Source organism: Pholcus phalangioides, unplaced genomic scaffold (genome assembly GCF_987345545.1).
Source record: "Pholcus phalangioides strain wild (caught in Gottingen) unplaced genomic scaffold, Ppha-v1.0 ptg000015l_1, whole genome shotgun sequence".
NCBI lineage: Eukaryota > Metazoa > Arthropoda > Arachnida > Araneae > Pholcidae > Pholcus > Pholcus phalangioides.
In genome coordinates this window covers 83,697,170-83,723,015 of record NW_028301608.1, presented here as the reverse complement: position 1 = coordinate 83,723,015, position 25,846 = coordinate 83,697,170, and the positions used below count along the sequence as shown (strand labels likewise).

Sequence of the window (25,846 nt, the reverse complement as noted above, 5' to 3'; positions counted from 1 at the left end):
TATGCCATCTTTAATTTACAAGCTGATTTTTAGGATTAAAAATCAAACTTAATCCAAAACCTGTAAAATTTGGTAGCTTCTCCATATAATTTAACATTAAAATTAAAAAAATTAAAGTCACTGGTCCAACAAATATGAAAATCTGCTGTTTCACAGACATCATGACTGGTCCGATAAACAATAGATCTTGTGTTGTGGCTTTATCGAAAAACCAAGTGTAGAAGAGTTAAAAGGACTTTAAATTACATTCTCAGAAAACTATGTAAAAGATAATTCCTTCTATGAAGATACATACTAAACGGTTTGCTAAGATTCAAATGGCAACATTAATTAGAACAAAATATCTTCATAAATGTGTGTACATTCCTTTGTTTTTTTAACATATTCAGCAAAAAATAGACATTTTCAGGTGTCAGGGAAGCCAAGACAGAAAAGAACTGGAATGTGCTGCCTATGCACCCTGGAATAAGGGGCAAAAAGAACCACCAATATTTTTTGTCACAAAAAATAAAAATTAGATGGATCCTAAAGAATTGAGAATCAGCTGATATTCACAACTTAGTGATATTCTAGTGCAATTCTATTTAGACAAAAATTCAATTTAATTTACCAGAGCATAAGAGATTATGATGGCATGCAAATGCCCGAAAAATGGACAGCTTTTATATAAAAGGAACCAAGCACCATTAAATCAAAACTGAGAAAAAGCCATTTAAAGTTTCTTCAATTCAGTCATCTCATCTCTTCAGTTTGGTAGTTGGTTCAAGTACACACAGACGGCATCACAGCCTATATGTCACTTGGTTCTATTTAGATAAAAAAAAGTCACCTCTTTCAATAGTTCAGATGTTGGTATATCTCCAAAATATTGAAAATGGTGCTTGGTTCCTTTTAAATAAAAGTCGTCCAAATATTGATTCATCAAATAGACGCAAAGGTAGTGAAGCACCAGATGGTATATATACTGTATGTATACACGCAGTACATCAAAATCAGATTCGCTCATAATTGTTTGAATTTCGGCAAACATTTATCTAAATAGTTTTTACAGCAAATAAATGATTCTCCCATAGGAGATTCTTCTGTGATCAATGTATCATGATGGGGGGGGGGGGAAATTTAAAGAAAATTTCAACTCTGCTTATATTATCTGTACAGATATAAACATCTGAGGGGCCATTTAAGTATTACATCAGCAAATTTTTAGCCATTTTTGACCCCCTTTATCAGCAAAAGTAAGCAAAACACTGATCCCGTTGTCAGCAAAATTTCATCAGCACTTAGTATATTTCGTATCTTACAAAAGTGTGGGTAATGACATAAGCAACCTTCAACCCCCCCCCCCCCCCCCGCCGATGCTGACATAATACTCGAGAATAAACCGATTATCTTTTATGGAAAAAGTACAGATGTGTTTAACAAGTTTTTTGCACCGTAAATGCTGATTTATATTATTAATCTAGATAAGTGTTTTGCAAAACAAGGACCAGTAAACTGTCTGAAATAATGAAATAATTTGACAAACCTACGATTTTATACATTTGTCCTGTTCTTTTCAAGATAAATACCGTATATACTCGTTCTTAAGCCACGTTTTTTTGTGGAAAAATTCGTTCAAGTAGGGGGTCGGCTTATACTCTGGTCAGTTTTTGATGAGAAATTATCGACTCCCATAATCAGTAATCATTTTTGTAGCAGTGTTCGAGAAACTGGCATCATTGGTATGGGATATGTTCAAAACCCTGATAATGTCAAAGACGAAGCAAAGAAATTGAAAACATCATTCGCTTTGATACCAGGTGGGCTAACGTCAATTGTAAAGCCTTATGTAAGCATCAACAGATCTTTCAAAGACTGAGGAATTTGTGGATCGAATAGATGAGTTCCAATGATAAAGCTTCAAAAAGTGGTGTCTTGAAGAAACCTGACACTGGGTACACTAGTCATGGAATTCTGTTTCCACCGAAATTATCCGAACCTTTGCATTATCATCTGAAATTATCCAAAGTGTTGCATCAGCAATGTGATGGACGGAACTGAAGATATCTTCATTGAAAGTGACAATGGCGATGACAGCCCAGGTGAGGATAAAAATGAATATACTGCACCCTCTCCGATGATCTGATGGATCACCATGAGCTTAGAGACTCAGAAGAAACGGATTAAAAAGTTTGAATCTTTTTCTATAGTAAATTACCGTAAGCTATTAATTTCGTATGAAAATATAAGAATTTTTTTTCTGAAACGCACTGATTTTTTTGGGGTCTGCTTATATAACAGTCAGCTTATACACGAGTATATATGGTATATTTATTTGAATTCATAATTCTTACTAATGTCGTAATACACAGTATTTTCATATAAATTATATGATAATTATGGCAAGACAAATATATGAGGTGAATATAGTTCAAGTATAAAATTTTTTCTGTAATTTTAATTACGATCTGTGATTGTGCCTACTTTTTGCAATGTTCTTTGATGAAGACTAGCAATGCCCCGTATTTAATGGATTTAAGATCCCAGTTTACATTTCTCTCCGTGAATATGGTCAGAAGCATTGTCTGAGGACAGAGAGTCAATATTGTTATACATGACATTTTGGCCAAATCTCTACAACTTATGAATTCCAAAGAAATTCAAGATATCTGCCATGCTTTTAAAGATTCTGTATAGAAAAAGAAAACTAGATTTTTAAAAAACATCTTTAATCCAACCTCTGAAGCAATGTGTGTGTGTGTGGTTCCCAACCTATTTTCCTTCCCGCACCAGCAGAGCAATGTGACTTACCTTCCCACACCCCCTTCGATAATACGCTTTTATCAATTAGAAAATTCAGGTTTTTTCTGTAATTGATTACATTAATCATCCAATAATTAATTTCTATGAATTTTTACTTTTCGGCTGAGGCTAATTTTAGCTTAATTGTTTTTTAAATAATTCAAAAATGAACTAAAAACATTAATTTCAACTTTTTTAGATTTGTAAGAAAAGATTAATAGTTCACTCATCGATTCCAACCGCAAAAACTAAATTAATGCTGCTTTGACACTTGACTGAATTTTCTGATATTTTCCCCCCCGAGTCTTGTTTACGACAGTATCGTATCCAATCCAAGCACAACATACTAATAACACAAGTTACCAATGCAAACAAACCACGAAATAGTTTGGGTAAATAATGTTATTTTTTCCCAACTGAAATGGGAAACAAGTATGCTCACCTAATCGGAAAGCATAGCTGCCAACTTTTGGAGAATGAGAATTCGAGGGTTTCGAGCAGATCCGAATTCTGTACAAAAATATAAAAGATCTTTCAAAACATTTTAGGGATTTTTCATTAGTAGAAGGGAAATTTTAGGGATATTTTCCATTGCAAAAACTGTGGCACCGTGCAAGCCATCGCTAATCATGGCCAACCAGTAGGTTAAAGTCCTTGGGTTAAATTACCCCTAAAAAAATCAAATCTCGCACATATTTGGAGTGCGAGATTTGATTTGTCCCGAACTGGGACCCCATTTGGATAAAGCAGATATGTGAGATATTGCCAGTTTTGTGTTTTCTCCCCAAAAAATTAACTTTTTTGCGATTTGACAAAATTGCAACAATTCACACAACGCTTATGAAGCAGTTTTTTTTGGGGGTAAATTCTCGGGGAATGATTTTTTTCCCTAAATGTAGGGATTTTTTTTACAATCATGGGTGAAATTCAGGAGATAAAAGAATTTAGGAATCCGGGAGACTTGACAGGATCAAAAACAAAACCCTGCTTTGAGATTTTTTGCAATTTTGAATAATGTTTTGAACACAATAGATATGTAACAAACTTTACATATTACAATGTTCTATTTTTAAACACTAATTTATGACAATAAGTGAACAAATATATTTATATTTATTTATTGCTGCAATTTTGAACTTTGACATACAAATAATTTTTTGGTTCATTTTATCCAAACTACTGATTACCTGTGCTTAATTTATTAAGCGAAAAAGAGCTGTTTATTCAAAATATGTGCGATAGATCACAGGGTTGGGTTTTTGACCTCAAAAGCTGATTCAGTATTAAAACGGTCAAAAACTTATTGTCAATGTCAGATTTTTTTAATGTGATAGATATGTTAAATAACAAAAACTTACTTCTTTGTAACTTAAAGTGCTTTATGTTTTGAATTATAACTACAGTATAGAATACAAATTTTGATATTTTAAATTTTCTAATCTGCCTAAAATTTTATGCCATAGTAAAAATTCTTGCTCAACCTCTGTCAATGCACCAATTTAACTAATTTATTTTCACCTAAAAATTCCTTATAACTTAGGTTGTATAAATCATGAGTTTTAAAGAGCATTCATTTTATATCAATGCAGAGCTGGCAGTACTTCATAGCCAAAGCATTGTTTTGCACGTTAAAGTTCAACTGGAAAACCACTGCATTATATAAATACTAGTATATATACCATATCAAAATCAAACTCAGTCATTCTTATTTTTACATTACAGTTATAGGTGTTTCTAAAGCATCTCGTGCAATAATCACTACCACATTAAGACACTATTTTAATCTTGCAATTCAGTATGTATTTTGATATTGATAACTATATTCTAACATTATACACACAATAAGGGTATTGTTTTAAGGTTTTAAGATACTGTGATTATCTAGATAATTTGATAATAGAATTCAACATTACATACATGGTGCAAAAGTACTTTGAAAAGTGTTATGAAAAGTGTACAGATATGGTTATATCAATACACATATATAAGCAGTGGGATATTTTAGAAGGTTAAGAATCTTGAATAATACCAAACATAGTTCCATAGTTTTTCCTTTACCCTTCATGCTATGTTCTATTCAAATAGTATATTTCACAAGGGAAAAAATATTTTCAAAATAATTCTGTAGAGTAGAAAACTATTTTACAATCATATTAAGTATTTATTCTTTATATAATAGTCACTTTAAACATTACATGTAATTAATGTGTGTATTTTCAACAGGAATTTTAATATTGAAAAGCAATATTTGAGGTCTTCGACGTGACACTTTAAACCGTCGTATCAAAGCATTGTAAATCGTGATTGCCAGTAAAGGCCATTTGGCTCCTTTGTATTTTTTTTTTTCGCCCCTTTTTTCTCTATTCCTCATTTCTAAAAAAACAAAAAACTGCCATGGTCAAAATCCTGCCAACCCTGCTTGGCAGCTATGGGAAACTTTACAGTACAAATTTTGTATGAATGAGGTGTCAAAATATCAGTACAATTCATTCTTTTAAGAATTGAAAAATTTATTTTTTATCATTATTTCAATTTTCCTGGAATAATCAGTCAACATTAAAGCAGAATTTTTAAATCTGGTCTCTGAAACCCCCTGGGCATACCCCAAGTTGAGAACCACTGCTCTAAGGAAAAAAAAATACAGAATAGATCAAGAAGTTCCAAGTCCAGCTAAACAAACTCACTTTCAGATTATAGACAGGCAATGACAACTGAAAAAACTAATATCTAGAAAAATCCCTCACCTTTTGTTTTATGTAACTGCGAATATCTTGAGGAAAAGACAACCAACGCTCTTGGTACTTGGCCCTGATGTCCGGATCCTTAGACGTAAGAGCATTCTTGAGCTGTAAGCCAGCGGCCATGCGGGCAACGGGTGTATTTCCAGCATGTTGCAAGACGTCTGATAACGATTTCAAAAACTCTGGCTATAAAGCAAACCAAACGTCATAATTAACGTTATTATTCATCTGTAAACATACAAGATTAAAAATAAATTCACAACACATTGTAAAAAATTAAACTGACTTTTCCATTATAATAGCATTGGCAAGAAATGAGACTATACATTTTGACTTTAAAATATTAACCTTAATTCAACAAATTCTCTTTTCTCGCCAAGGCATAACAGGGAAATATTAAAATTTTGAAGAAAAAATTATTTTACCACTGTAACTACACATAAACAAAAGAGAAAATTATACAATCAGTATAATAGGCCTACAGATCAGTACAAAATCTGAATCAGTACAACAGACCATTGCATTCTGAAACACAAAAAGTCAACAGAAAATTAATATTTTACATACCAAATTGCTTTGGGCAGCTTGTTCCAAATAATTTTGTGCTGCTTCTAGTTCAGCTTTATCTAAAAAAAAAATCATACGAATCATACTTTTTACATGCAAAGTGAACATCATGCTTTAAATGAATGTGATGCTTTTTACATTAAGATTTAAAAATGCCCAAGCCCATTTGGTCACAGATTCTAATAGAAACTGAAAAAAGAATTTACATCACTCAAAAGCCCAGATTTAATGGCCTTATAAAGAGTTTGGATTTTTTCCATCCCAGAAACCTGGAATCCAGTTTGAGGTCCTTGCCAAGTAAAAGTAAAATTTGATGGCACGATGGTTCAATTGAATTTCAAAGTATTTTTTCCAAGATTTCTGCCTGGATATAGACATGCACAAACCAAAACAAAAAATTCATTAAAATTCACCAATTCAATAAAATGAAGCCCAAGAGACACTGCTTTCAGGAGAAAATATCATACATACGTTGATCAGGTCATGGCCTGGCAGCTTTGAACACAACTTAAAGATATTCTACAGTGCAATCAATAAGATCTATTATTAGAAATCGTAGTTCACCTTGACCATCAAATCAAATTGACTATAATTGTGTATTTTCAAAATTTACAAAATAAAAATTAAACCACAAAAGGAAGCTCTTTGGCAGTTTCTCTTATTCAACATGAAAGGTTCTGGATAATTTGAGGTGCTGGAGTTTCAAATTCCTTTTCAAAACCAGTCTTTTTGCAAAGAACGCCTCCCATGAACAGGAGTAATTCTATTTGTCACGCTAACAGGCAACAAAAAGCTATCCGTGTGAAAAACAGGGCTCAAGTAGGTTGATACCTGCCACTGCTAACGACTGGCCTTGCGCTTTGTTGATTGTCATGGCAAAAGCTAAACGAATCTAAATTTTACATGTTGGTGAATATTGATAATTTTTTTAACTTCATGCCAGAGTGTTGATGATTTGAGACAAGCATTGAGTTCATCAGCTGGCGATGAACATTTTTAGTGTCAGTTTTGTCGTAGTAGTAGTTCTGTTATTAGTGACGTCATATGTCCAGCTTGTGCAACGAATATTATTCAAACGCCTTTTAAGCACTCTTTAAATTGAAACTATACCTCTACGAGATGGGTGGTTGATGAGATAAAGGCAGCATTAGCACTTACAGGACACCCTGTATATAGGCTAGTAAAAATACCCGGCGCTTCCCAGGTTTTCTTCAATTACAGGGAAGATTGGAAAAGTGACAAACCATTATAAAACAATGAACTGTTATAATGGCAGCATTAAAGATGTGACAAACCATTGTAAAGGCATATACATGTCTGAAACGCATTGTTGGGAACCATGGTAACCAAAGTAAACATTCTAAAAGTAATTGTTGAGGCCCCAAAATCATTGTTGCACGACAGTTTTTCGTCGATTTCGGGCATTTGCCCAGCTCTGACGAACTTTTAAAGTAGCCTAAGGTTCAATTTCGGTCCTGTTTGGTATATATGTAAAATCTGGCGATGATCAGTCTATAATTGTAAATGTGTACAAAGAACAGACATACTTTCACATTCATATATAAGATTGATGGGTGTAATATAATCCAAGGACAGTGAAATTAATTAGTGCCCGAGTGGCATGGTGGTAAGATGCTCGTCTACCATCATGAAGGTTGTTGTCAGGGTCCCGGGTTTGAACCCAAGGGAGGATATCGAAAATATATTTTCCCTAACGAACTCGAGGCGACCACCGATAGACAGCGCCTTCGCTTCCAGCTCATCTCACTAATGGCAGTAAATTGCAATATAGCGACATGGCCAGAGTTGGTGTTTGGTAAAGTAGTGCAATTAATTGAAGGCGAGAACAAATGGGAATAGGTCTTTCTTTCAAACCGAGCACAACTCAGGTCTATCACTATCTATGGGCAATTTACTACCTAGTGAGTTGTGCCGAAAATGTAAGTGCGTATCTAGTGTTCTGATTTTTCAGTGCTGCCATATATATTTCAGGTGTGAAGTGTAATGATTAAATTACATTGTTTATAGGTTTTTTTCTCTCTGTGACGAAGCTTTTCAAAGAGAAGATTGGCTCCTCATTCACGTCTTGAAATTGGGAGAACCACAGAAAACCAACTTCAGCTGACCACACCACTGGCGACGGTGGGGTTCGAACCCAGGACCTCAAGATGTGAATCTGTCACTATGACTACCACAGAGCTGGGAACAGGTCGGGATAATGCAACTACATACCCTAGCACAGCGGTTCTCTGCAGAACAGTCTGCTTTTTACTACAGAACTTTAGTCATGCCCGGCTCCCTTGCCCAATTTATGGTTTATCTGTGGTTCCCCAAAATAGTTTTGTGTATTTTCCCACATAAAAATTGTTATTTATATGTGGAAGCAAAATAATTTATCACAAAAAAAGAATTCAAAATTTATGGTTTCATTCATTTTTATTTTGTAAGATTTTAAAAAAACTTATGGGAATTTTTACTACGAAACAGCTATTGTACAGTATAATCTATAGATTCTTTTGGTGACTTTCTTAACAGCAAGACCGGCATAATGGTGATGGGTGTTGCAGTCATTCCTTGTAGAACATTCTGTGCAGGAGGACCTAGAGTTGTCGTTTCCTCTTGCCTTCTATACGGACATGTGTGTGCAGATGGCACTAGTTCTGCAGTTTTAAAATATTTTGTGTCCGTTGTTTACCTGAGTCTTTTTTTAAACAGCCTTTTAAATGTTAATGGTGGATTATTTCACTTTGGACATTGTTGCCTATCAGACTGCACCTTTAATATCTATTTATATTACTCTTTTACATACTAGCCACTATATCTGGAGTTTAAATCTTGCATTTTTTTTATTGACCAAAGAGACATACCCTCATCAGTTTATTTAAGAGGCAGTTTTAATTTTTTTAATACAGAATATTTATACAATAAGAAGGACCACTGTTGATTAAAACCATCTGAGTTTATTTTTTTTATTATAGAGAATATTTTTTCAATCAGGAGAGACGAGTATCATTTAAAAGACAAAGTTTGTATTTTATATATTTTCCTTTTTTATATTATAATTTTACATTATTTTTTGTTTTATTCCCAAGAATTCATTCCAAAATGGTGTTACTATTGTTAATTTATGTGTTATGAAGGTAACAAAGCCCCTTGCAGAGTAATATTCCGATCATAAAAAACAAGTCATCTCATCCAAGTTTGCAGACCCCCGAAACCTCTCCAAGGACCCCCTTAAGGGTTCTTTAGACCACTGCTACTTTACCGAACATACACCCTGTACACATTAGTCAGGAATTTCTAACGAGTCTGAATATGTTATGCGAGCATATGTTTTTGCATGGCCCCAATGTAATCATGTTATTAAAGTTTTGCTTATTCTATGTTCTTGCTAGTGCTACTATTACTGAACCACACATGCACCTCATTCACATTCTCCTACAGAAACGAACGTTAGGTTCACAACACATACGTGCACAGTCCAACGAATTGGTATACGTTGGAACGTGCACATACTTGTTGTGAACCTAACGTTTGTTTCTGTGTAATGCTTCCTATACATAGTGCAGTTAATTTTCCATAAGCGTGGCCAGCGCCAACATTGATAGCTGATATAGTGTTTGCTATTTTTCGCAACCCTTTATCAAACCGAATATTTTGTTGTTTTAATGTGTATAATTTCTTCATAGCTTTCCGCATATTTTGATTGCATATTGCCGCATGTTAGATTAATTTCACATATAATTTTTTTGTGCAATTGCATGTTCCTCGTCACCTAGCACGGCTGTCAATTTCCATTATTTCAATTTTTTTTAATAAAGCAGTGATTGCTCGTGGCCAAAAAAATTTGCTATGTTGGCGTTGACCCCGCTTATGGAAAAACCTGTAGTGTTGCCACCTGCCATCAAGTTTTCTGAGTGAAGTGCAATAATTGAATAATTGTACTGCCATAGACCTGCTTTCTGTGGAGACACAACGAGATCAGCCCGCATTTGCGCCTCAAAGTCAGGACCACCAGAAAGCAAACGTCAACTCGCTCACCACTGTGGCAACAATTAGGTTCGAACCCGGGCCCTCGCTATGACCACTTGAAGATGGCATGCTGCCACCAGGTTCCATATTTAGAAGGTAATATACCAGCTTCAGCCGTGCCCCCCCCCCCATTGTACGTCAACAAGGATCGAATGTGGGTCCCTATAATGTCCACACAGAGCCAGGTTCTGTAGACCGCTGGTTCAATCAGTCAATCTACAGTTCCTTAAACATTGTACCATAGCCTCCCACCCTCAACAAAAAAAAAATCTCAGCGCCCCACAACTCGCACCCACCTACGGGATCCTATACCAAACCCATGGCCTCCAACACTGTCTAAAAGGAGGATATCACCCACTTTGGGGAAACAATCAAACCACCCACAACTCCTACTCACATCACATCACCAAGGACATCAGTGCTGCAATTTTCTGGACCCCCTGGGGCAGATTAACCCCCTCCCCCACCACGGACGTTAATCATTCAACAAACAATTAGCATAACCTCAGGAACCCCTACGTAGTTACGGCAGCGATAACAGCTGACTATTTCTTTTTATGTCCTATGATATAAATGCCGCGTCGGCACGCGCGCACACACACCTTCCGATCAGCGACCACTCTCTCAACCACCAATTACAACAAAAGAAAAACCACTATTAAATAAACACTCATAAACAATTCAATTGTTAATTGAATCCCAAAATAAATCGATTCCCCGCATCGGAAAAACAACTCGATTCCGCCGTCTAAAATGAAAACCGAAAAAAAACCGAGATAACGTCATTTTCGAGCACCGCCATCTTATAACCAAATCTAACGGGGAACGAGGAAACCCCCCTAAGCCCAATTATCATGGTATTAAACCTACAATTATTTTTCATTTCAAATAATTGTCATAATTACAAATAGCGAGATAATCCTAACAAGAAAAAATCTTAGCGAGGAACTGACATTAGGCCTATCCTATGCACGTTGAGAAATTCCGGTTAGTAATTTTTTTTTTTCTTCTCTTTTATGGTCTATGTGAGGGGGAAGAACAAACAAAAGCATTTTACTCACCGGGCGAAACGGTTTTCTCTAATATTCCAGTCAAATCCATTGTATGCATGACTCCTACATTAAAAATAAAATTAGATTCCGCTTACTTATATATATTTACAGCTTTGAAATAATTATTAGCCCCCAGTTTCCCCCGACCGAGAGTAGAGAGAGAGAGAGAGAGGAAAAGTCCGATCGGTGCGTTCTTCACGAGAAAAAGAGAACCGGCAAAGTGCGAAGTTGCAATCGTTTCCAGCCACCACATGGCAATGGCGTGCGCACAACTCTACTGCGACGGTCAGAAACCCGCGATTCGGAACCCGGCATCTCATTGGTCACTTCATACACCGAGGGAGACCGACGGCCAATCGCAGAACTGCCAGACGACATTTTTTTTCCAAATACATTCGAACAATCTGGTGAGAAATTTACTGAAATTTAGTCTGATATATATATTTTTTTTTTAGATATTAAAATGCACGCCTTTTAGTGTGTTCATATCGGAGCATCGATGGTTGTATTCTGATAATAATAACTGATTAATAACTATATCAGAAAAAAATGCCGGTTGTAAGTAAGATCAACATATGTCCCGTTTAACAAACGGGACGTATGGATATGGCACAACTCCATTTTTTTCTTTTCCCCCGTAGCAGGTTTCAAAATGTTAAAAATCATGTTTTTTTTTACTTCTTCTTCAGTTGTTCTGAAATTTAGAGGAGAAATAATCCTCAATGCGTAAAATAGGATTTTTCCCTCTTTAACTTCAGTCACAATGTTACGTCCGAACACCAGTTTTCAAATAACTTCTCTGTAACAAATAAGTTTCAAATAACTTCTCTCGCTTCAATAGCTTTGTAGTAACCCTATCTGTGGAAGTTGCTTTTTCTTTCCCCTCCTTTCTTTCTATACTCCTGTTAATGATTTTTTTCCACACACATAATGCATCTTTCTGCTACAAACATGTAAGAGTGAAAGCGAGATGAAAAAAGAGGACTAAAAAACTCTAGTATCTACCTTATATTATATTATATTACAGTATATTATATTATATTTTTTCGTTTTATATTTCTTTCTTTCCCCTTCTTCCTTTTTCTAACGTGCGGTTAGGTTAAAACAAGGTTACCTGATTTATCGCCGATTCGTTAAATAACGGTAATCCAAATTTTTTGCCAAAAGCTTGTACGTGAAACGGCTAAGCTGGCATACATTCAACACATCGATAAAGAATTTTTTTCATTTCCTGGCTAATCATGAATGGGATGCGGTTATTATCTACGGTCAACCCCATAGGCGGTGACAGACTTACAAGTCTGAGGGGGCACTGTCATTATTGCTGGGGAGCACGATGATGATGATGTCAATTCATATGTACATTAGATCTGCCCACTCCACTTTTGACGCTGAGGGGGCAATGCCTTCGTGCCCCCCCCCTCCGTAGAGGGTCAAACTGAGGGTCAACCCTCAGTTTACAAACTTAATTCGTTCCAGAAGTCCATTCGTAAACCGAATTGTTCGCAAACCGAAATCATTTTCCCGGTGGGAATCAATGTAAAATGAATTAATCCGTTCCTGGGACTCCGAAGATTTCTAGTGTGAACTTTTACGGCAGCTTCTGTGCATAACCAATGGTTATCATTAGTAACCAGCACTGGAAAAAATTACCATAATTCAAAAGCGATAAAATGAAAAGATATGAAAACCCGGATGAAAACCTCTTTGCCCTGACTTCTGAGGGGATCCGCAGAACCCCATCTTTAAACTTTTTTCTATAATTTAAGTGGGCCCAATATTTTTTTCTGTGCCTGGGCTCTCAACCGACCTTAATCCACCTTTGCATGTTACGATGTCGAATCGACTTACAGGCTCTTGATTCATTAGCAGGGGCTGTGTTAATAGCGTCATGAGCATCCACACCCTGCCCGGGAAAAATATGCCCAATCCGTTTAATTAATCAATTTATAATTTTGTTTATGGTACTTTTGTTTATAGTTTTCTCTTACCCATTTTTACCCATTATGTTCAACCTGCTCATGGGAGTCCCTCGATAGCCTTGCTTTCAATTAACCCCTTAACTATAACGGACGAGATATCTCGACCAAACGCAAGTGGAGGAAATTCTTATTCTAGTGTTCTTCCTTTTTTTTGTTACCTCTTTTTTCATTATCACGTAGCTTCATTGTAACCCTATGAACATAAGTTTTTTTCCTCCCCATTCTTTCAGCAGTCCTGTGTTTAGTGATTTCTTTTCCCCCTCGTATAATTTATCTTTCTACTATATAATATGCATATTTGTATATGTATAAAATAGCATGTCCTGACTGATTCACCATCTCCAAGCTAAAGATATCGTTGAAATTATGCATATGAAGTTTTGTCTCAGCATTTATGTAATATAAAGAGAAAGAGAACATATGGGGCAGGTTTGGAAGCGAGAGGGTGAGGGTGAACGCGAGTACTCCATCCAACCTACTTATCTACTGTACTGTTTTTTTCCTTTTATATTTCTTTTTTTCATTTTTTTCTTCTATTTCTCTCTCTCTCTCTCTCTCTCTCTCTTTATCCCTTCTTCTTCTTTCCCCTAACATGCGCTAACAAGGAAACCTTTTTCCAGAATTGTCACCGATGCTGCAAATATGATCATCCAAATTTGTTGCCATAAGCCTCTACGTGAAGGAGTTAAAATAAACCAGGGGCTATACGCTTATACATATGGCTTATATACGTCGCACTATTACTCGTATTAAGCACAGTAAAACCCCTCTTCACGGACACCCCCTCAGATGCTGTAACCTCCTTTTTTACAGCCAAATAATAATTCCCCGTGCATAATAAAAGTATGTTTTTCAACCCCCCCCCCCGATTAATGATCATCCCCTCTTTTACGGACGAATTTTTTCGTCCCACCAGTGTCCGCAAAAGAGAGGTTTTACTGTAATTATTAAATTACTTTCGCCACCAAAAACACGTAGTTCGTTAATCAGGAAATCTGCTCTTTTGGAACCGATAGCTCATGAAATGATCACAAATGTACACTTGCAGGGGATCCTGATGCATATTTTACATAGGAGTCCCATGATAATCTTAAGATGGACCCTAGTTCATTGACCATAGGCACGGATCCAGGATATAAGAGGATACATACTCCTCGAACGGAGGGTGGGGGGGGGGGAAGTGAACAAAGGGAGATGAACAGTGGTGGTGTCGCCCCCTTCATCCCCCCCCCCGTATCCACCTATATATAATTCAGGATGATGCTACGTGAAGGGGCAACTAATTGGTAGGTTCATGGGTATTTCACGAGTCAGACCAATTATTTCCATATTATCCGCCCCCGAATTCCCATGTGTACATGCCACGATTCAATGAGATGAACTGAATGAGGGGAAATTTGGGAAATTTCTCGCCCATTAATGTTTTAATTATTTCTGCATTGTTTTAATAATTTGCATTGTATAATATTTTATCATGTGTATATATATTTTTTAGTTTTTATGATTGCATTTTTAATTGGGGGGGGGGGAGGGGGTTGTAATTTCAGTTTGTTATGGGCATCTTTTTCCTGTCACCTCGTTGGACATTTTGCCTGTTGTGACCTTGTATTCGTGTATTTGCATTTCTTTTCAATTGAAGGTTGGTGAGAACTAGGTGTTCAGCTGACTGGCTGATATGACATTTTTAACTTTGACCCTCTCGTATCCAGGAATCCTCTCCGATGAACCTTAGATGTTTCCAGTAATTTGGCAGCAAAGCAGTATTATATATTGTTATTTATTTCTTCGAATTATAGCGGTTCGAGATAAGAGAGACTCACATGGGCTGTGCGTTGGCCAATCGTAAAATACTGGCTGTCAAAAACTGACGCTTCCCGGAATCAGACAGGCTGTCACAGAAGTGACAAGCCATTATCGCCTCTTACATTATCTTATGATATTCATATATTTTTAACGCGGCAGGGAGGGAGCTTTTTACTCGTTACTTCATTTGCCTAATGTGCCTCGCTGTGCATCAGAAGGAATAAAAATCCGGTGAGTTGTATTGATTACATAATGTTTTTCGCAATTTAATCTTATTATCCCTTTTACACCTCAGCATTCATTTTTGGAATTTTTAAAATGTTTTTGCATTATTGATATTCAAAAAATGCAATTAAGCCATAAATTTCAGCAAATATTTATTTTTTTTCGAATATAATAATAATTTTTTTTTCAATTATTCTTTGCTAGACATGAATACAGTAAAATCCCTGATTAACGGTCACCCCCCTTTTACGGACAAATAATATATAATTTCTCCCTTGTATAATAAAAGTATGTATTTCAAACCCCTGATTTACGGTCACGCTTCTTTTACTGACAATTATTTTTGTACCATCGGTGACCGCAAAAGAGAGATTTTACTGTGTATGTCGAAGTTGTGACTCCTCCTCCTTCTCTTGCAGCCTATCTGTCTGTAACATCTAGCAAATTTGAGATTATTTACAATTAGCCAGTGGCCGAAATTGGCTTTTCTCTGCCAGTACATTTTGATTTCATCTGTGTATTGCGTCAAGTTTTTATTGTTCAAGCAGAAATTTTTCGAATCAAATGCTATTCATCTGTAAACTACAAGGAATGTGAACTGTTTTTAATCTTAAAGGATGTACATGTAAAGCCTTTCTTTTACGGACACCAACGGGGGGGAAAAATCTTCCGTAGGAGGCGGAGTGACCATTAATCAGGGGTTTGAAATGCATACTTCTCTTATACAATGGGAAATTAATATTTGGCCGTAAAAGAGGGGTAGTCGCATTTGAGGGGTGACCGTTAAGAGGGGTTTCGCTGTAGTAACTATTCATTTATTTTAAATAAAGCATCAGTTAGCATCGAAAACTGCTTAAAAATCACCAGGAAGTTCAAAAATTATTCAAACACGGTTTGTCACATAAAGAAAAAGAAACGAAATTTAGTCCTGACACGCAAAATTGTACACATTAAAGTTTTGATCTTCATAAGTGAAGAATTAATTCATCTCATTCAAATTATTTTAACTAAGATGATGCAGGGTATATTTCTATTCACATGAAAAGATATTGCTATATATACATATTGCTATACATAAATTTTATGTAATTCACATTTATTTCGGAGGCATCTTCTCCTGAAAACCATCTTGAAAGAACAGCAAGTTCTCAAGAAACCAACTTCAAGTGGCTCCTCCTGATGACTACCCCCCCCCCCCACCCCTCCCCAAGTTCATGTTCATCATGTTTCTGACTCAAAACACCCACAATACTTCAAGTCAGGGTTTAACTTCCTAAGATTAAAAAATGTATACATATCTACAGTGAACAACCCCCGCATTTGTGCTTACAGTGTCTGAAAGGCTTATTGTATTTACGCGAGAGAAAAAAAATTATCCACTGGGGAAAAAAATCATTAAAAAGACCTGCGCTCAATCAAAAAATAGAACCCTGTATGTTTTTTTTGAATAATTTTAAGGTTGAATTTTTCACGAAGTATCTCTCTATCTCAATTAGTTTGGTACATATTGAATTCATGTAAGTAGTATTTAGCGATAATTTTAAATTAAATTACATGATCTTGTAAAATCTGGCTCCTTATCATTCTCCAGAAACCATGATTTATCTAATAGAAAAGTGACCGGTATATAAGGACTGTCATGTTTTCATAACACCTATCAAGTTATAGCTAACTTTGATCTATCGCTACAGTTTATATTATAGCCGGAATCTTCGACAGCCCCTCCCCCACAAATTCTTTTTCAAAGTAAGTATTACGTTTGTCAAGACACGAATTCCAGAGATTTTGTTTCTCAATCTTATTTTAGTTTTGATTGGATTCACTGGGTCCGTTATCAGCTTATCCTACGAGGAAAACGGAACTCTGCAGGTGATTTAAACACACGCACACCATGAATTACATACACATATTTTCAATTGCGTTCATCGTATGATCCCGATAACGCTTCATGTTTGTTTTGGCATTTGGCAATATTGTCTATTGCGGTGACACCAGTGATACGAGCGAAGACAAACACGACATTACGAAAACTCAACACGTTCGTTAGTTGAGGAGGAAAATTTCAGGATTGATTGACAGAGAATTTTCCACCGAATTCTTGTGAGCAAAGCTTGCTTCATGCCAAAATGGGAGAGGGGGACTGGTCGTCCATCTTTGAACAAAAAACTGGTTTTGCCGCTCCAAGTGAGACATCTAATTTATACATATAAAATAACATGTCCTGACTGACTAACTGATTCATCTCACCGAGACAAAACCATTCAAGCTATAAATATGAAATTCGGTCAGTAGTTTCTGATTTGAAAATGTAGAAAATCACTAAGAAGGGATTTCTCAAAATTCATCCCCCTAAAGCCGGGTTTCCAAACTGTGTTATGCTCTCAAAGATGTCTTGGTGCTCCGCGACTAGATTGGAAAATAAATAAATTATTTTTCCAAGTGTTTCGCGGGGAAAGGGAATAAAATTTTCCCTTTCCCGCGAGCATCTCGGTGTTCACCCATGAATGGCCCCCACAACCTGGACTGAGATATTGGTGGGACTATAGTGAATTTATGAAGTTAAAAAAAAAAGAAGATTTGTCTCGGGTCCCGACATACATACCCTTGGAGGGGGGGGGGTAATGGTGCTCACTTGAACCATTGCGGATGGGTGCTTGATTCCGTACTCAGAAGATATTCACCGACAACTCGGATGAGCACATTCTGATTGATTCAATGATTAGCATCATGATTACAGTAAAACCACTCTTAACGGTCACCCCTCAGATGCAGTCACCCCTCTTTTGCGGCTAAATAATAATTTCCCATTGTATACCGAAAGTATGCATTTCAAACCCCTGATTAGTGGTCACCCCTCTTTTACGGATGATTTTTTTTGTCCTGTTGGTGTCCGTAATAGAGAGGTTTGTACTGTATTTCAGTTTCAGTCAGAGTTCTTGTATGGGTGCTTTTTTCCTGGTGATGGTTAAAATCAAAGCTATTAATTCATGAATATGCCTCCCCATAGGCTGGCAGGGCTCCAACCTCGTGGCAGCGCATCGACTTTGTGGCCATCTTAAACGCATCATGTGCATCCCGGGCAAGTGATGTACAGGTGCCCCTACATAGTTGAAATTCACAACCTACCTGTTTTTTATCCGCTCACTAGATTTTGCCAACCGGGGCAGTTGCCGCCCTCCCCCTAGTTTTGGCTCTGTTCAAAACCAAATGTGTGACAAGATATTTTGTCGTACAAGTGATATGTGAAAATTCTGTGGTTAGAAGAAACGACTTCAGTTCGAGTATTTGAATCAATCGTAATTACGTGTAATACTATTTCTCTTTCACAGACGAATTAATTACTTGTCATAATTACTTTATGGGTCTCAGCAAGAGTCTGAAATGACAGCAACTGCCGACGAAGGTGGCGGACGCAGTGACAGCCAGAATCTCGATTCCGATCAACTGCTTCGACAAGAGAGCCTAGTAAGGTGAGTGTCGTCGCAACCTCTACAACTTGGTATTGCTCTGCGTATTGTTCTTCATTTGGTATTGTTCTGGTATTGTTCCCCATTTCATACAAGAAACGTCGCCTTGTTAATGCTTTTGTAATGATGATCCGGCTCAAGATAGTAAAATTAAGTTACGAGTGCTCCAACCCTGGAATGCTACCCGGGGTAAAACTTTACCCAATTAAACTTAGAATGCGGATAGCATTCGAGGGTTGAAAAAGTCTAGAATCAAAGCAACCGAGAATTTCGTTTTCGTCTAATTGGACATACTGTATGTGTTACGGTAAATGTGATAAATCGGTTATATATTATACATAATAACCTATGTATTTAAAAGATTATTATTTGATTGATTACCAATTATGATTACTAATGGTTGATTGAGCATGATTACCAATCATCTTTTGATAAATTTATCACTTTTACCGACGAATATGCATAATACCAGGCGTTGGTAAATTTGATAAATACTAAAAAAATTATCACTTTTACTGGCGATTATGCATAATACACATGCATCGTTGGGAATGTTATAAATGTTGAAAACATTATCACTTTTACAGGTAATTATACATAATAACCAAGTGTCGTTGGTAAATCTGAAAAATACTTGAAATTTACCGCCTTTATCTGCGATTATGCATAATATCCGGGAAAAAACTAAAGAAATAATTATATAAGCATATAGCTTTTTCAGCCAAAATTTGAAGGGAAAAAATATTACCGCATTTATATTGCCATAACGACCGTGGACATAACTTTCACGAAAAAATACGCCAACCTGACGATAATCCCGAATCATGTCTTTTGTTATTGGACTTTGGCAATAGCATATACATAATATATCATGTACAGCAAAACCTCTCTTTTACGGACACCGACTGGACAAAAAAAACAATCGCCCATAAAAGAGGAGTGATGGTTAATTAGAGGTTTGAAATGCATACTTTTGTTATACAATGTGAAATTATTATTTGGCCGCAAGAAAGTGGTGACCGCATCTGAGGGGTGACCGTTAAGAGGGGTGTTACTGTAGTATGATTTATCATGTTCACCAACGACGCGACGCTTGGGTACTATGCATTATCACCGGTAAAAGTGGTAAAAAAATTGCCCAACTGCTGGCGATTATGCATATGTAACCGAATTTATCACGTTTACCGTAACATATGCATCTCATCACTTGTAATTTTTCTTTTCTTTCATGAAGTAATGACTCAGTCGGTGCCAAGAAATGGGACGCGTTCATGGAATTCGGCGATTCCAACGACGACGAGGCGACTGAGTCGAGGTTGTTCGATTTCTTCGCGAAGTCGTTGAAGGCGTTCGTCTATCTGCTGGTGTTCGTCGTGATTCTGGCGTGTGCGGTGACCTGCAAGGCGACGGTCCTTCTTATGACTTCAGTCATCAAGAAACGGCGCAAATTCGACATATGCCGCAAAGGAATAGGTAGGCCTCTAAATTAGATTTGTTATTTCAGTTTTTTTTAAATCATTCTAAATATTGCGCAAGTGATAGAGAACGATAGTGAAACTGAAAAATATGCTGCGTAAAATACTGAAAAATAAGTTACTACTATAGTACTACTTAACCGTACATGCACCTCCGTACATCAAAGGTAAGGTGTTCACTTCATTGATTTGAAAACGTATCCCGGGCCACTTAACCAAGTGATCTGAAACAGCATCGCAGGTCACTTAAATGATCTACGAATGTAAATCCGCCAACTTAAGTGTACTGCAGATGGGCCGCGCGCGCGCTTGATTGATCTGAACATAGCAGCGGATCACTTTGTGCTTTGGAGAATCTACTGTTTGCACAATCTACTCACACTTTCCATAGGCTCCCTAAAAGTAGATGTGCCTCCACACACCCTATATCACGAAAATACTGACCATTACAACGACATTGACGTGATATCTTGCCTAACTTGATGTCTCCTGTATCTCGGCAATAACGGGATATTTCGCCTTCTTAAAACCCTTTTATTTCGATAATAACGAGCCCAGCTCCCAACCTGCATCCAACATTTTTTTCATTCCCCACAACCCATCAGATCAACTGCCAATGGGCGGCAGCTTTTATTCAAAGTTTGATAACAAAAGAAGGGTGACGCTGTTTTGTTTCTTCCTTTCAGAGTAGCATAGGGATATGAGCACAGTATAAGTAATAAAAAAGGTTGTGTATTTATCTTCCTCGTTTTATTGTTCTTGGAGTTGGTGGGAAGCACTATCACTTGCATAAAAAAAGAAAGAGGAAAAGAAGGAAAAAGAAAAGAAAATAGAGAGCTAGAGCTTTATAAAAAGAGCGAAAAGACATTTTTATAGATATCGCCAAGATACCCAAGAGGCGATGAGTATCTGTTTCATTTTAACAATTTTTTACGGCTTGGATAATGGCACTCCACCGCTGAAGGTTTCGTTTTCATGGGGTTTCTGGGTGAGATGAATATTCTTCAATTGTTTCATAATTCTTTGAGGACGACACCTTGGGACCTTTTCCTTGTAAGTGGTTTTAAAAAAAATTTCTTCGGAAGCCTTCCAGGGGGAAACTGACGCTTTCCTGGTGAGGTACGACGCACAGTTCGAAATCCCCTGAAATAACCATAAACTGTCCTACATAAAATACAAAAATAAAATCCTTTTTTGCATATTTTGTTGAATGTTATTCCCTTGATATGTATTTGGTTTCGTATTTAGTGATTTTTCGTTCAACATCGATGTCCGACACCTAATTTCAGGTCTGGGAGCGGACAAAACCTACAGCGTCATTCTGACCGACGGCGAAAGGCGGGGCTGGATCTTGTGCTTGTTTTTATGCTTGGCTTTCCCCGAAATCCTAACTTTCTTGAAGAGCCTCAGAATATGTTTGTTCACGGCTTACAAGAAACCAAAACTGAAAACTTTCTTAATGGTGAGTGAGATTTTTTTCCGAGAGAGATCATTCGTTTCTATAACTTTCTTTTACGTTATTCCCAATGCGCCGCTCTAAGACGTTTGTTTCCTCAATACTGTCTTTCTTTGTGTGTCGCAGGTGTTGCTTGCCGAAATCGCAAACGCTTCCGGCCTGGTGCTTCTGGTTTTAGTCGTGCTACCGAACTGGGACGTCGCCAAATCGACGGCGTGGTCCAACGCCATCTGCCTCGTGCCAGCTTTCCTGAACATGCTCGGTGAATTCGGCAGGAAGAGGACCGATCTACGTTCATGGATACAGCCGTCGATGAGCGTAGCGGCGTTCGTGTTCCAGTTGCTCGGACAGGTTCTCTGGGAACACCGAGAAGCGGATGACGCCCCGACGCTGACGGTGTTGTCGCTGGTAGCGTGCGGCCTGACGTCCGTCGGTTGGTGGGAGAACTTTGCGGACACGCGGTTCGGGAAAATGTCCTGCCTGCAGTCGGTGAAACGCGACCTGGCGACGAGCAGGTTCTTCGCGTACGCGTTTATATCTGTGATAAAGATCTTTTGTCTCGTACTTTTCTCGTGTTTGTGTCTTCACTTAAACGGCGAGGAAGTCGGCGGTATGTTCGCGGACTTCGGCGACGGCGGCGCTTTCAAGTCTCGTCCGATAACGGTTCACTGGCTGCCGACGGAACAGAAAGACATTCCGGGTAGAGTTCAGCCCCAGTTCCGACAAATCACTCTGGACATCGTGTCGAACACCAGCCTGCCGATAATGGCGTTTGTGGTGCACGTCGTCGCGTCTTTCGTGTGTTATAGTTTCGCCAAGTTCGCCTGTAAAATCGGGATCCAGACCTTCAGTTTCTCGTTGCCGCTGTGCCTGACTGTACCGTTCACGCTCACGTTGATGGCTTTCGTGTGCGGACGGAGAGCGGAATCCGAGTGCGCGTTCAAAGAATTCTCTCCTTACATATTCTGGCAGTGCCCTGATCAAAACTTTCTCGGTGGATTTTTCTCCGGTGAAAAAGGTTGGCTTTGGATATTGTGGTTCCTGTCGCAGATTTGGACGACGTTTCACATATGGGCTCCAAATAATGAAAGATTGGCTTCCACACAAAAGTGAGTTTTTTTTTTCTTTTCTTTCAAAACGAGCACAACTCCGGTCCTATCGCCATGGGCATGTTTACTATCGAATGAGTCGTGCCGGAAGTGTAGCTGTATGTGTACCTAAAGGTCTGAGTGCATATCCAGTGTTGTGCGTGATGTTTTTAGTGCTGACATCTATTTTTCAAACTAAGAGTGAAGTGTATTATAAAAATTTTAATTTCCTTCACTCATTCCAGTCTAATTTTCTTGACCCACAAATTTGCCGCATTTGGTTATGGCTTGCTTAACCCCTCCTCCTCCCCCCCCGTTAAATATACCCCTTCTCTCTATATTACTATTTTGGTTGTTCGCATGCTTTCATTTCCTCTAGGTCACTTGTTTGCTCACATGCTTTCATTTCCTCTAGGTCACTTGTTTGCTCACATGCTTTCATTTCCTCTAGGTCACTTGTTTGCTCACATGCTTTCATTTCCTCTAGGTCACTTGTTTGCTCACATGCTTTCATTTCCTCTAGGTCACTTGTTTGCTCACATGCTTTCATTTCCTCTAGGTCACTTGTTTGCTCACATGCTTTCATTTCCTCTAGGTCACTTGTTTGCTCACATGCTTTCATTTCCTCTAGGTCACTTGTTTGCTCACATGCTTTCATAATCGGTCACTCTTTTTCTCAATGACGGACCTGACCCCTCGCTCTCTAGGTCAATCTCTTTGTTGATCATATTTCTCACTCTCTAGGTCATTCACATTTGCTTACATACTAAGTCACTCTTAAAAAATTAATATCAGATTTGATTAATTTAATCAGTAGTGTCCGCAAATCCAGGCTAAATGCCATAAATGCCTTTTTTTCTTTTGCCTATTTTCAAAATTTTTTAAATGTAAAAATGCCTTTTCGATTTTTTTTTTGTGTCATAAATTCCTAATTTAACTTTGTTGCATGTTCATTCGTGAATTTCAGAAGCCATATTCTGAAGAACTTGGATATTTTGAACATTGAGAGAACGTCAAAAAATATATAATTACTCTTCTTAAAATCTCAAATTCTTAGTACTTCCTCTCCCAATCCCATTTTAAATTAGCGAAACTAGCGGTGTAAGTGCCTGAGATATAGAAGACTTTGTGGTGTCATGCACCAACTTTACTTTGGCAGAATACTGTTAGACACGAATGTTTTTATTTCAGATGAACGTAACCCTTTGTATGAGGAAAAATAAGAAGTTTGTTTCTTCCAGGATTTACATATATATCTCGCTCAAGCATTGGACTACGTTGTATAATGTATAGCTGACCGATCACTGTCCGAATCAGTTGCTGTCATGGCTCACACCGAAACGGAAGTAGCTGATAGGGGGCTTTGACCCTGGGGTGCATGTTGTTTTGATTTGATTTTTTTTACACTATGAATGTACTAAAAAAAACCAGGGCATATTTAGTGTTCGATTAAATTAACCAATGCTGCTCTCAGAGGTGTGTGACAAGTTCGGCAACAACGAGCCTCCCGCATGCGTTGCAATATAAATGAAAAAAAAAGTTGAATTTTTTTTTTATAACTATATAAAACAAGGTAACTGTGTTTCAACCCAAGAAATGGAGCCCCCATGCTCATTTTGTCTACGGTCTGATAACGGTGGTCCTGGAATCGACCTAATTCTGAGGAACCACGAACACTTAATTTTTTTTTTTTTGGCATGAAATCAACTTATAATAACTACATTATGATCCAAAAAAAAAGTTAAACTATAATTGAAACAGTGGACGAAGCAAGTGCAACCGATGTTTTAGCCAGTGTTTGGACCCTTAGCAACTTTATATTAAGTTATTTTTCCTTTCTTCGGTAAGAAATAAATGCCTTTTGTTTAGTGCCTATTTTAAGCATTTTTTGTGCCTAAACTTTCGGGCTCTATTAATCAAATGGTATTGAATCAAAAACTCATTCGGAATTAATGAAAAAAGTGATTTCAGAACTAATTAAAATTAATAATTAATAAAATAAATAATTTCAGAACAAATAAAAGCCTTCAATCCTTTTTGTCCCTGTTTAACTCGGGACTCCATTGGCCCCTTCTATTAAGATGGCACTAAATTACATAAGTTGGTGGCCCGCGGGCATCGCGGGAAGTTTCAATTCGGCCCGCCGTGTTTGTAAGGTTGAAGACCTTTAGGTCATCACCTCTAGGGTGTCTGATCTTGAATGGCTGCACTTGTGGCAATACTCTCTCTCTCATCTTTTTCTTACACAAGTTTCAATGTTCCACACAAAAAAAAAAAAGTCTAACCCAGTGATGGGCAAACATTTTTAAGAGCGGGCCAAAAAATCGAAATAAAAAATTTTGGCGGGACAGACTGATATCGATTCATAATTGGAATTGTCATGCTATTAGAAGTGAAGTGGAAGGATATGTTTTATTTTTTGAATGCTGCCATGGTTTCATGGAAAATAAGATACAATGGTTTATCCATTACAACTGTTAAAATAAATAAGCATGTTTTAATAACTTTATGCATATTTATTAGGGCGTGTTCCCTTTTTTGCATAGTTCTTAAACCGATTTTCATTTCGTATACGCTCCCTTTTTGCATAAGCAAAAAATCTAACATCCCTTAAAAACTTTTTAACACATTGAAATTGTAAATTTCTATCCTATTCCTCTAAAATATGAGACGGGCCGAAAAAAACCTCCAAGCGGCCCACATTCCACCCACGGGCTGTAGTTTGCCCATCATTAGTCTAACCGATGAACGCAATCTTCATCCCCATAAAAAAATGATTCAATAGCTGATTGTATTGACGTTGTTATTGTTGTCAAGATAGTTACTCAAGAGTCCATTTTGTCAGGATTATCATTTGATGAAAATTGCTTAAAAGACAAGGAGAAACAAAGGTAATTTTTTGAGTACTGTCTTTAGGTTTGTTATTAAAAAAAATCATTGTTATAAAAACTACTTAGATTTTTTAATAAATTATTGCTATCACAGTGGAAAGGGGTACTGTTGTCAGGATCATAGTTTAAAAGCTCTTATTATCAAGTTATTGTTGACGAAAATCCATTATTGTCAAATAAATTCTAAAAAATCATTCTTTTCAAGTAAATTCTAACCATTAATTATCAGAAAACTCATTCCAGCAAGTTATTTGTTTTTAAAAAACGTGTTCTTAAGTTATCTGTT

At 37.2% G+C, this 25,846-nt stretch overlaps 2 protein-coding genes across 2 annotated transcripts in view; one reads left to right on the top strand and one right to left on the bottom strand.

The window, feature by feature from the left end:
- Fs(2)Ket (Importin subunit beta Fs(2)Ket) overlaps positions 1-11,432 on the bottom strand; it is a 33,218-nt gene extending 21,786 nt beyond the window's left edge. The window contains exons 1-3 of the mRNA XM_089244594.1: positions 11,183-11,432; positions 6,090-6,148; positions 5,526-5,708 (exon numbers count right to left, since the gene is read on the bottom strand). Of these exons, the coding sequence (XP_089100720.1) occupies positions 5,526-5,708; positions 6,090-6,148; positions 11,183-11,231 (291 nt within the window). The 5' untranslated portion in view covers positions 11,232-11,432. The remainder of the gene's footprint in view (positions 1-5,525; positions 5,709-6,089; positions 6,149-11,182) is intronic.
- Positions 11,433-18,546: 7,114 nt separating this feature from the next.
- Positions 18,547-25,846, top strand: part of LOC149076869 (chitin synthase chs-2-like) — a 32,877-nt gene continuing 25,577 nt past the window's right edge. Inside the window, exons 1-4 of the mRNA XM_089244593.1 lie at positions 18,547-18,653; positions 19,885-20,123; positions 21,415-21,587; positions 21,708-22,690. Of these exons, the coding sequence (XP_089100719.1) occupies positions 18,565-18,653; positions 19,885-20,123; positions 21,415-21,587; positions 21,708-22,690 (1,484 nt within the window). The 5' untranslated portion in view covers positions 18,547-18,564. The remainder of the gene's footprint in view (positions 18,654-19,884; positions 20,124-21,414; positions 21,588-21,707; positions 22,691-25,846) is intronic.